This window comes from Geotrypetes seraphini, chromosome 5 (assembly GCF_902459505.1).
Source record: "Geotrypetes seraphini chromosome 5, aGeoSer1.1, whole genome shotgun sequence".
Lineage (NCBI taxonomy): Eukaryota > Metazoa > Chordata > Amphibia > Gymnophiona > Dermophiidae > Geotrypetes > Geotrypetes seraphini.
In genome coordinates this window covers 110,091,491-110,103,774 of record NC_047088.1, presented here as the reverse complement: position 1 = coordinate 110,103,774, position 12,284 = coordinate 110,091,491, and the positions used below count along the sequence as shown (strand labels likewise).

General features: G+C 44.6%; 1 protein-coding gene across 8 annotated transcripts in view; it reads left to right on the top strand.

The window, feature by feature from the left end:
• THOC6 (THO complex 6) overlaps nt 1-12,284 on the top strand; it is a 199,006-nt gene that overhangs the window by 179,663 nt on the left and 7,059 nt on the right. For all 8 annotated transcript variants that reach the window (XM_033944779.1, XM_033944778.1, XM_033944771.1 and 5 more), the window contains one exon: nt 5,748-5,876. In XM_033944779.1, coding sequence (XP_033800670.1) covers nt 5,748-5,876 — 129 coding nt within the window. The remainder of the gene's footprint in view (nt 1-5,747; nt 5,877-12,284) is intronic.

Here is a 12,284-nt window from a genome sequence, read left to right as displayed (position 1 = left end):
TTGACTACTTAATAACCTAACAGCTTATTTCAGAACACAGAACCGACAGATTAAAAATTGTACTTATCTTTAAAAAATGCACTGGTTCTCTCCGCCGTAGCTTTAGCAAAGTCTGGTATGATGTAGTGTTATCTTATGATACTGTGATATTTGGAATGTATATGAGAAAAAAGAGTCAGATATCATCGTGTAATAATAAACTTTTAATGATCATGACTGGAGTTGCCATCTAACATATTACTAATAATTGGAAAGATCATAGTAGGCTGAATTTTAATTTTTGGTGGAATTCATTATGTCACATATATAGAATGGAAAGATCAATAGCGATACAAAATGGAAATTATAATAATTTAATTAAAATTTGGGAGCCATTTACGTCTTTTTGTCATGATTAAATGCCATTTTTCTATTAGTTATACACCATATAGTATTGGGAGGGGGAGGGGTACAAATATAGGTTTCTTATTATGAATGAAGGGCTTTGAGGGAGGGTGCGGAGAGGGTTACATTTGTATTTTTAAATTATAATGATAAGATATGCAAGTGCTCTGATTAATTGTGTTTATTATGATTGTTGTACACTTGATGAAAGTTTTAAAAATGAATAAAGAATTATATAAAATTAAAAAAAAAAATGCACTGGTGCTTTTAAGTGCTGTAAACTGCTTCAATTCATTTTCAGCTTTTATAGCTTAAAGTGCTTAGCTCTTGCTCTAGATAACCAAGGGAGGATGGGTTCAAGCTGGTGATGTAAGCAGGAGTAAGAGAACAGATTTGTTTGTCTCTTTGAGAAAACCCGGAATGGGTGAAACTCCATGTTCTGAGGCTTGTTCCCTTATATCTATATAAAAACACCTTCAGTGTCATTTTGGTTATTGGTGGTTTTTATGTCTGACTTGCCTAAACTGGGGCATGATTCTTGGTATCCGGGTTCTAATAGACCCATTTCACTTCTTAATTATAAAACCAAGTGTTAGCGAAAGTGTTGGCTAATAGGCTGACACGGGTGTTACCGGCTTTGATCCATGAATCACAGGTTGGCTTTACAAAGGGATGGTACATTGTTTGCAGTTTAAGACAAATCATAGTTATGAGATGGCAGTTAGAGATCTTAGGCCTTCTCTTGAAATTAGTTTTAATGTACAGAAGGCCTTCAATAGGGCCCACTGGGATTTTCTTTATGTGGTGCTCCACTCTTATGGCTTCCAGGGGTTTTTTTTGTGCAAGATATTCAGACTATCAAGATCCCCATGTTCATCTTTGGGTGAATGGTCATCTCTCGGAATCTTTTTCTATTTGTAGAGGCACCCGACAAGGCTGCCCCCTATCCCCTTTACATTTCATACTAACTCTTGATCCACTCTTGAGGGATATATATGCCAACCCCGAGATTAAGGGAGAACATTTGGGAGACCACAAATTTAAGGCAGCAGCTTTTGTTGACAATTTATTGGTGTACTTTCTTGAATCTCGACTGTCTCTTAGGATTCTATTAGAGCTTTTGTGTGAATTTGGAGATTTTTCCAGATTTAAATTAAACCTGGATAAGTCTGAAGCTATGTCTCCTACGGAGGGCTTACATAGGGAGTGCAGCCCATTTTTCCTGCTTCATTGGGCAGATTGATTCCTTTCGGTACTTGGGGATTTTGCTCTCGAGAAAGATTGCAGATTTATATGGTATTAATGTTAAACTCCTGTTGGCTAGAACCAGGAGGCAGTTGGACTCCCTCTATCTTTAACTAGCTGGGGCATACATAACTTAGGGCATACATAACTTAGTCTTTATAAGATTTCTGTATTCCCTAAATGGCTGTTCTTACTGCAGGTACTTCCTCTTAAGCTGAAGGCAGTGGATGTGGCTAGTTTACACAAATTGCTCCACTGGTTTTGTTAGACAGGCAAAAAAAATCTAAACTTAAATTGTCCTGGATATTTGGCGGATGGGATTTGGGTGGATTGGGACTACCTGACCTTAAGAGCTATAACGAAGCTTGTTTATTGCGGCACATTTGTGACTGGTTGAGGGGGAGTTAGGATTATGGCCATCTCTCCTTTGAGTGTGTATTTCTGGCTCCCTATCACTTTGCATCTATTCTGCAAGCCCCACTTTGCCTTATGCCACGGTATCTTAGATCTAGTTGGGTTGTGCGACCCTTGAAGGATGCCTGGTGAGCATTGGTTTTATGTTTGTGAGGTAACCCGAAGATATCTGATCTTCTACCCATTAGGGGGAACTTGGAGTTTCTGCCAGGGATGGAAAATCACATTTTTCCCCTCTGGATGACCTCGGGAATTTATTCTCTAGAAAATGTGTTAGATCATGAGGGTATCTTTCCAGTTTATCAAGAATTTTCATATAGAGTTCCTCTGGGTTGTGGCCATTGTTTTGCCTTTCATCAACTCAAAACACTATTTTCTGTAGTTTCCGCTGCCATCAACTTTCATTTGGGGATTAAAATGAGGGGTTTCTTCGATGTTGTCTCTCCTGATTGTTCCTCTATTTCAGGTATACTTAAGGCTTTAGTTTCCTGATGGCCACCCAAAAAATTTTCATTAGTAAGATATAGCTGGGAATGGGATTTGGGCACTTCCTTCGAGAGTTTGGATGTGGGAACTAGCTTGAGGGCAATACCTAATATTGCTTACAGTGCCTCTTTGTGAGAGTGTCTGTATTGGTTTAGTCATAGGGCATACATAACTTTGTCACAGCTTCACCATGTTAGCTACTTACCTAGTGCCTTATTTAAAATGCTTTTTGTTGTTTTTTTTCCAATTCTTTATTCATTTTTCCATCTTACATCAAGTGTACAATAATACATCAATTGAATCATACAGATCACTCAAAATTCTTTTCTATTATCTATTAAAATGCTCTTTGGAAAGTGCTACTTTTAGCCATGCTTGCTGGTCCTGTCCAAGTGTGCGTCTTTTCTGGAATAGGGTGTGTGCATATATACGCAAGATATTGGGCCAAGTAGTACCCTGAACTCCTGAGGTGCTGCTATTGGGCTTTTTCAAACCTTGTGGCCTTAGGGGGAGGGGGACTCTGCAATAGATTCAGAAACTTAGCTAACTGGGATATAAAACCATCTTTGAGGTCTGGACTAGAGAATGACACGGTGGCAGTTTACCCGCGGCTATCGCGTTTAGCCGCGGGTAACCCGCCGAAACAGGGAAAGAAAAATAGCAGCTGCTGCGGGTACGGGGACAAGGCCATTCACCGCCCCTTGGAGTGGTGAATGGTCTTGTCTCCGCAGTGAGGCATCAAGGATCGCACGGTCCCCGCAGCTCCTGCCCGCCCGATGGATCTTAGCCGGCTCCCTCCCTTCACCTCACCTTAGTTTGCAGGTTTTTCTTTTCAGCGACCTGCATGCTTTCAAAGAGCCGCGCTAACGGGGCTGCTCAGTGTTCAATCTTCTGCTCTGACGCAACCGGAAACAGGAAGTTGCAGCAGAGCAGAAGATTGAACAGTGAGTAGCCATAGACGGGCAGGTTCCGGCCCGGGAGGCCAACGGGATCAGGTCAAGCGCCCCGAGGAAAATGGCCTCATTGGTGTGAGAGTGACGGGCGCTACTCCCCCCATGGATCCACCGCCCCCTCCCCAGAAGAATGCCTACGCCCAGCTCATGCAGCAGCACCACAGCGCCCACTTCAGGTTCTTCTTGAACCACATCGCTGACATAATCCACCTGCACAAGGGCGCCCCGAAGGAGGAGCCGGACGCGGCCCCCAGTAAAAGCCATGCACCGGACAAAAGGAGAGGACGAGTCGAGGAAAGCCGGGCTGCTCATCGTCGTCGACGCTTCGGGCAGCAGAGTCGTGTTCAGTTGCGCAAACGAAGAGGAGGGCGACAAAGTGCAACCGAGAAGAAAGAGGGCAGGTTGGCCAAGGAGCAGCCTCGCCCCGCTTCCTTGCTCTCTAGTCCAATTCAAGGTGAGGCTTTTGGCTCCTTCCTTCTGCGCTGGCAAGACTAGGCATGATATATCAGTGCTAGGAAGTAGAGAATGGGGGGAAATGATGGGTTTTCAATGGATGAAAACTCTGGAGGGACCTCAAGAAACTCCTTTGAGCTTGGGCTGGTGAAGGAAATGCTGGCACAGGAGGTAGAGGGTTCCTTTTGCTTTCTGGGGCTCATTTGCAAGTAAACCTCTTAGACAATGACATCCTAAGCCTTCCTTCACAACCCCAGGTGCTTTCTCCGTATCTGCTCTTCATCAACTAGCCCTGGTCTTAGCTGTGGATAATATCTCCTTCAATTTATTTATCCCACTAATACCAAAGAAGGTTCAAGGTGAGGAAGGTAGATAGGCCACGCGAGAGGAGCTGAAGGGTGGTAGGAAGGAACAGATGGTAAAGGAGGGAGGGAAGGGTGGTGGTGGAAAGGAATAGAACAGACATTGAAGGAGGGTGAAGGGAAATGTGGAAGACAGAGTGAGGAGAAGATGCTGGAAGGGAAGAAGACAGATGCCAGACTATGGGGGAGCGGAGGGAAGAAGATGGGTGCTAGACCAATTAAGGGGGGGGTGAAGGGAGAGGCACAATAACAGTAAATGGAAGACGCAGAGAGAAGACACACAGTGGATGGAAGGAATTGAATGAAAAGATGTGGAAAACAGAAACCAGACAACAAAGGTAGAAAACAAAAAATTCTATTTATTTATTTTTTGCTTTAGGATAAAGTAGTATATTAGTTGTGTTGATAAAAATTTATAAACAAAGCCCTGCCAGCTGAACAACTCTTTCTCTAGTTCAGCAGCCAGAACTTTGATTTATAAGAAAGGAATAAGCTAAATATTACAGTACTAAGGCTTATATGGATGCTGCGGGGACGGTGATGGGGCAGTGAATGGGATGGCAGTGGCGGTGACGGGGCGGTGAAAGGGATTGCGGCGACGGGGCGGTGCAGAGGATGATGGGCCGCGGACGGAGCGGTGACGGGTACAGATTTTTTCCCCGTGTCATTCTCTAGTCTGGACTTCTTCACAGTCAACCTCCTCTTGGCCTTGGAGAGCCCACATTTCATAACTGATCCTCTGGGAAGCAAGAGATGCTCAAACAACTTATAAGCAAAAGAAGCCCTTTTTATTCACCTGGGAGCGTTATTTGCAATCAGTTTTCCAATGGGCCTGGAGTCAGATAATAAATAGATTGGGGGATCCCTTTCATTAGAGGGCAAATGTTATGGTTTCTTTCTTCCCCCTTTTTTATGGGCCTCTTAGTAGTTTTCTTTTTCCCTTCTGCATTGAGATCCCCCTTAAATATTTTAGAGTTTCCCTGAATTTTTCTCAGTTGTGTTTCCTGAATCTTCAGTTTGGTAGGTGGGTGGGTTATGGGGTATGGGTGTTTATAGCTGAATGTTTTTAAGCTTTATTTAGTTTGGATCAGTTATGGTTAGCACTTGTTCCTTGGTTACAATGCCCTTTTCGCTTTCTGGGCTGTGTGTTGTTGATTGTTGCATTGGGGGGTTTACATGATATGGGGTGGGGGCTTGGGGTTTGTTTTTTGGTTCCTTATTGTGTTTGTATACAAATGAGCCTTTGTGTTATTGTGTGCTAATTTTTCTTTGTTTATTTCTACAAATTGATTATCTATATTACTCTGAGAGGGGTGGGTGAAATGTATTTTAATTTACACAAAGGGTGACAAAGAGTTGTATTTGTTACTTTCTTTCCTGTTGTATTATTGTGAAGTCATCAATAAAAATTATTGAACCGTAAAGCTAGAATGCTTCATTCTGTCCACAGATCCTGTCTGCAGGTCAGAACCCAACAATCAACCACTATCAGATCTCTGGCGACATAAAAGCCCAGATTCCCTGTACTTCTCGTACCATCTACTCCATGAATATCAATGACCAATCTCAGGAAAACAAGGCAAGTAAAATCAGATATGAGTAATATAAAGAACATGCTTCTGGAGCACTTTATGGGAGATTACATATAAGAAGTGGGAGGGTATGGTTCCCTGGCTTTAATAAAAAGGCCCAAAATAATAAGAGTGAAATGGGTGCTACTAATTTTCCCTCTTGATTGAAAACAAATAAAACATAACAATCTTAAGCAAATATAACTGTTTGCTCTTCCAATTCCATTCCCTTCTTGAGTTCCCAAATATTTTTGTTAATGAGGCATTGGCCTTGGAAATGCATATGGGCATGGAATGAAAGATTAAATGCAGTATTTGTAGGGAAAGGAAAGAGTGTTTTAAATTCAGTTGTTTCCTTTACTGGAATCAAGCTTAAGTAGTTAACAGACATAGCTATCACTCTAGCTTTTTTTTTTTTACCTGATGAAGTCTTCTCTTCTATAGCAAATGTGGTTTTCTGCCATATGAACTGGTAGGTCCCTTTCATAGCAGGAGAGATTCCGCTGTGGTTTTTTCCCTATTCAATAGATTTAGCACTGTGCAGAAGTTGAGCTGAAATGGCATCCAGTTCTGCAGATTATCCTGATGCAATAAGAAGGGCCATCAGACAAGGCAGGAAACAGCCTGGAGTGTCAGGCCTAGAGAGATGTGCCATGTACTGGCAAGGGGTAATATGCCAGCAATTCATACTGCCTCTACAGTGGCAGTAGAAGCTCTTTAAAGTCTTTTACATGGCCATGTCATCAGAGTGGACCTACAATTCTTGACTTTCCCCACCCCCCAGAACTTCCCAGCAGGGATATAGCTACAGCTGGACATGATGCAGCATTGTTGTAGATGGCAGGGATCTCTAAGCCCAACTAGATGAAGATCAGAGCCTATTGCCCCCACTCCAAAAGGCATAGCAGCCAGTGACATCATATTCAAGTCCTGATTGTAGGCAGCGGTAAGCGTCCTACCACTGTCTAACCACGTCTAACCACGTTTCTAAAAAATAAAAAAAAATCCCTGAGGCAGACCGCATACACAGTAGGTGTCTGTCACAGGTGCAGAGAGACACATTGGAACACTTAAGCTCCCCAAGGCTGGGTGTGGGCATAGTTTCATCCGGAAGTGGCTTTGGGCGAGCTTAAGCAACCCTAGGTGTCTCCCTAGGGCTGCGATAGACACCTGAAATGTAAGCCAACAAAATGCTGGCTTACATTTCAAATAGACGCTGCTGCTGAGCTGATCGTGGCAAGGAAATTGCCTTCTTATCCAGGACAGGATTATTTATTTATTAAGAATTTACTCTACCGCTTTAACTATCAGGTAGGACCAAGCAGTTTACAGACTAAACAGCAGGAAAGAAATGTTAATTTTTAGACAAGAAAGCATTCATTCCAGATAAACAAACCTTCTATCAGGGGAGGCATGAGACCATCAGACAGCCTTCCAAAGCTGGAATAGTGAAAAGAATGTCTGGTCAAAGAGACATGTCTTCAGCAGGATCTTAAAAGTTCTGATGGATTGTTCAGAGTGAATAGGGGTGCAAGGGGAGGTCCACCGATGGATCAAAAACTGGCTGGCAGACAGGAAACAGAGGGTTGGAGTGAAGGGCCATTATTCAGACTGGTATGGGGTCACGAGCGGAGTTCCGCAGGGGTCGGTGCTGGGACCGCTCCTGTTCAATATATTTATAAATGACCTGGAGGCGGGAACAAATTGCGAAGTTATTAAATTTGCGGATGACACCAAACTCTACCGCAGGGTTGAAACCATGGAAGACTGCGAAGATCTGCAAAGGGACCTAACGACGCTAGAAGAATGGGCCAAAAAATGGCAAATGAACTTTAACGTAGGGAAATGCAAGGTCATGCATGTAGGGAAAAAGAACCCGATGTTCAGCTACAAAATGGGAGGATCACTGCTAGAGGTAAGTAACCTTGAAAGAGACCTGGGAGTGATGGTGGACACGTCTTTGAAGGCGTCGGCACAGTGCGCCACAGCCTCAAGAAAAGCAAACAAAATGTTGGGTATCATTAAGAAGGGTATCACAACCAGGACAAAGGAGGTCATCCTGCCACTGTATCGTGCAATGGTGCGACCGCATCTGGAGTACTGTGTCCAGTATTGGTCGCCGTACCTCAAAAAGGACATGGCGGTACTTGAGGGAGTCCAGAGAAGAGCAACTAAACTGATAAGAGGTATGGAAAACCTCTCAAAAAATTGGCCCAAAAATGGGGTTCCCGGTTTATATTCGAGTCAACAATATAACCCTCTCAAAATTATTGCAGGCCGCCGCAAGGCTCTGTACCCTACCCCCCTCCCTGCCCTAGCCTTATATCTCTACTGCCAATCCCCAGTGGAGGTGCAGCTGACAGGAGCGCGATTTGGGGCGCTACTGCTCGGTGCTGAGCAGCTTTCTTACTGGCTCCCGCAAATTCATGGGAGCCAGTAAGGAAGCCGCTCAGCAGTGAGCAGCAACGCCCCAAATTGTGCTCCTGCTTATGCTGCTCAGCGGCCGAAGAAACTCGTGGCAGCCGGTTAGCAGCAGGGCAGGAACTCAGAAAGTTCGCTCCTGCCCACTGCACCTCCACCGGGATCGGCAGTAGAGGTATGAGGCTAGAGCAGGGATGGAGGGAGTGTGCAGAGTGTGACTGGGGAAGGAAGGAAGGGTGCTGGGTGCACAGCATGACAGGGAAGGAAGGGTGCTGGGTGCAGTGCCTGACAGGGGAGGGAGGGAAAGGGAATGCAGAGCTTGGCAGGGAGGGGGCTAGGTGCAGAGCCTGACAGGGCAGGGCACATGAATATTAAGCCGCCCTTCTTATATTCAAGTCAACCATTTTTCCTCCATTTTTGGGGGGGAAAAGGGGGTCTCGACTTATATTGGATTGACTTATATTCTGTATATACGGTAGATTAGTAAGAAACATTCTGCCTTTGCTAAGTCTTTTATGGTTCTTCCCTCAATAATATACAGTATATCAAAAACCCACTGTAGAATTCAACCACTAATCTTCTTCAATCAAGACATAATGGACTTTCTTTAAACACTTTTTTAATCACTAGGGGGTAGGAAAAGCCTCAGAATTTATGGAAACTTACATATTCAGGCTTCATAACAGCTGGTGGAGTGCCTCCACAGTGCATCTACCCGAGTGCACTTAGAAACATAGAAATAGACGGCAGATAAGGGCCACGGCCCATCTAGTCTGCCCACCCCAATGACCCTCCCCTACCTTTCTCTGTGAATAGATCCCACGTGTCTATCCCATTTGGCCTTAAAATCAGGCACGCTGCTGGCCTCAATAACCTGAAGTGGAAGACTATTCCAGCGATCAACCACCCTTTCAGTGAAAAAGAATTTCCTGGTGTCCCCGTGCAGTTTCCCGCCCCTGATTTTCCACGGATGCCCCCTTGTTGCCGAGGGACCCTTGAAAAAGAAGATATCTTCTTCCACCTCGATGCGGCCCGTGAGATACTTGAATGTCTCGATCATGTCACCCCTCTCTCTGCGTTCCTCGAGTGAGTACAGCTGCAACTTATCCAGCCGTTCCTCGTACGGGAGATCCTTGAGTCCTGAGACCATCTGGGTGGCCATTCTCTGGACCGACTCCAGTCTCAGTACATCCTTACGGTAATGCGGCCTCCAGAATTGCACACAGTATTCCAGGTGGGGCCTCACCATGGATCTATACAATGGCATAATGACCTCAGGCTTACGGCTGATGAAACTCCTGCGTATGCAACCTATGATTTGCCTTGCCTTGGATGAAGCTTGCTCCACTTGATTGGCAGTCTTCATGTTCTCACTGACGATCACCCCTAAGTCTCGTTCTGCTTCAGTTCTTGTTAGGATCTCGCCATTAAGGGTGTTAGTCTTGCATGGATTTTGGCTGCCCAGGTGCATGACTTTGCATTTTTTGGCATTGAAGCTGAGTTGCCAGGACCTAGACCAGCGCTCCAGTAGAAGTAGGTCGTGCATCATGTCGGACATTCAATTTATGTCTGTTGTGCTTTTGCCCACTACATTGCTTAGTTTGGTGTCATCGGCGAATAATGTTATTTTACCTCGCAGCCCTTCTGCCAAGTCTCTTATAAAGATGTTGAATAGGATCGGGCCCAGGACCGAGCCCTGCAGCACTCCACTGATTACCTCCGTCATTTCGGAGGGGGTGCTGTTCACCACTACCCTCTGAAGCCTACCTCCAAGCCAGTTCCCAACCCATTTCGTCAATGTATCGCCCAATCCTATAGAACTCATCTTGCTCAGCAACCTGTGGTGTGGTACGCTATCGAATGCTTTACTGAAGTCCAGGTATACGATGTCCAGGGACTCCCCAATATCCAGCTTCCTCGTCACCCAGTCAAAGAAGCTGATCAGGTTGGATTGGCAGGATCTCCCCCACTTATGCACAGTGCCACCTTCAAGCCAGACTCTTGATAAAGACACAGATGCTGAAACATTGCCAGTGTTGTCTATTGAGCCATTGAGGTATATTCATCAATAAAATGATTTTCTTGAACCATACACCCTTGGCTGATCTATTGACATCCTGCCCTCATGACTCCCTCATTGTGTGGAGCACCATTTTCACCATCATCTTCCCCCAATAGCTCAGCAATGGTGCAGGAAACAAAAAACACAGTTCCTTACATGAATATCACAATCCTGCGTGAAGTGGTACTCGGACCAAATCTTTATGCTTTTTGATTTTGATGCTGACTGATCCTGTGAATGAAACACTATATAGACATTGTGATAGAACTGCAGTAAACACTGCTGTAGAGTTTTTTTGAGCCCATGAAGCTTTAACTAAGGCTTTTTTCTCCACATATTTATATGTTGTGTTTAGCTTAGTGCAAAATACTTCGTTTCTCTCTCACCCTATATTGTACTACATAGTGGTCAGTGGAGTGATCAATACTGTGTCAAGCATAATTTTTGCTTTTTCTTTGGTAATTGAAATCACCCATTATTATTGTGTTGCCCATTTCTCCACTTTCCTAATCTCTCCCTCCCTCTTTCCTTTCCCTGGTCTTTCTTCTTCCCCCATCTTCCCCATCCAGTAGTCTGACATCTCTCTCCTTCCCTTTTCCCCCCTCCTGTGGACTGGCATCTTTATCTACCCCTTTCCTCCCCTTGAGGTCTGGCATCTTTCCTTCTCTTTTCTCTCCATCCCTGCGGTCCAGCATCTCTCTTACCCTTTCCTTGTTACTCTTCCCCCGGGATCCAGTGCTTGCTCACTCTGCACTGCTGTTAACTCTTCAGGCCATCAGCAGCATAACTGAAGTAAACACGCTGCCTTCAACGACCTGAAAGCTTTCTTTCTGCTACTGCTTTCTTCCTATGCGGGGACAGGAAGCAGTAGCAGAGGAAGAGCTTCCAAGTCGCAGAAGACAGCATATTTACATTAGTCACAATTCAGGAAAAAAATATTTCAATTCGAGTTCAGCCTATTGAATCAATTTTTCGATTCGATTTTCCTGCCCAATTGGGTGCTTTTTTCCAAACATCTTGGTAGGTTTATTTTATAGCCTCTTTACCCCCTTTGCCCTCTCCTACCCACACTGGCGCTGTGGTGTAAACAAAATAAACAAACAAAAAAGACTTTTCCTCTCTCTGTTAAATCCTAGCTCATGTTCATGGTCTAATGCCAGCTCTGGCAGGATACAAATTTCAAATCTGACACCTTGTAATCACAAAACAGAAAATAAAATTATTTTTTCTACCTTTTGTTGTCTGGTCATTATTCAAATCATGTTGGTTCCAGGCTCTGTGACAAACATCTTCTGATAACTCGCTTGCCAGGGTCTCTTGCCCATTTGTTGTTTTCTTCTTTCTCCATGATAACCATTCATTTTCCATCTCTGTCCTCCCCTTCCATTTCCCTTCTGTCCTCCGGAGGTCTGGCATCTTTCCTTTTTTTGTCTCTATTCCCGTAGCTGCAGCGATGAACCCCACCATCCACTATCTCTCCTTTTCTCAAATACCCTTTCATCCAGTATCTCTTCCTCCTTCCCCACTACCCCAGGGTTCACCAGCTCTTCTTTTCTAACTACCCTCCTATTCAGTATCTCTATCCCCCCTATACCATCCCTTATGTCCAACTTCTCTCCCTTTCTGTTCCTTCCCTTCCTAAATCCCATTGCCACCATTTCTCTCCCTCTCCTATTTTAAGATCCATTATTTCTTCTATCCCTTCCCCCATCTGCTCTCTCCATGATGTCCCCCAAGTCTATCTCCCGCCTCCCCATCCATCTTCCCCTCTCCACCAAGTTCATCTCTTCCATCCATCTTCTCCCCATCTCTCCCTCTCTAGTCCACAAACTCCCCCCAAGTCCATCTCTCCCTTCCCCCAAGTCCATCTCCTCACCTCCACCAAGTTCATCTCTCCCATCCATCTTCTCCCCATCTCTCCTTCTCCAGTCCA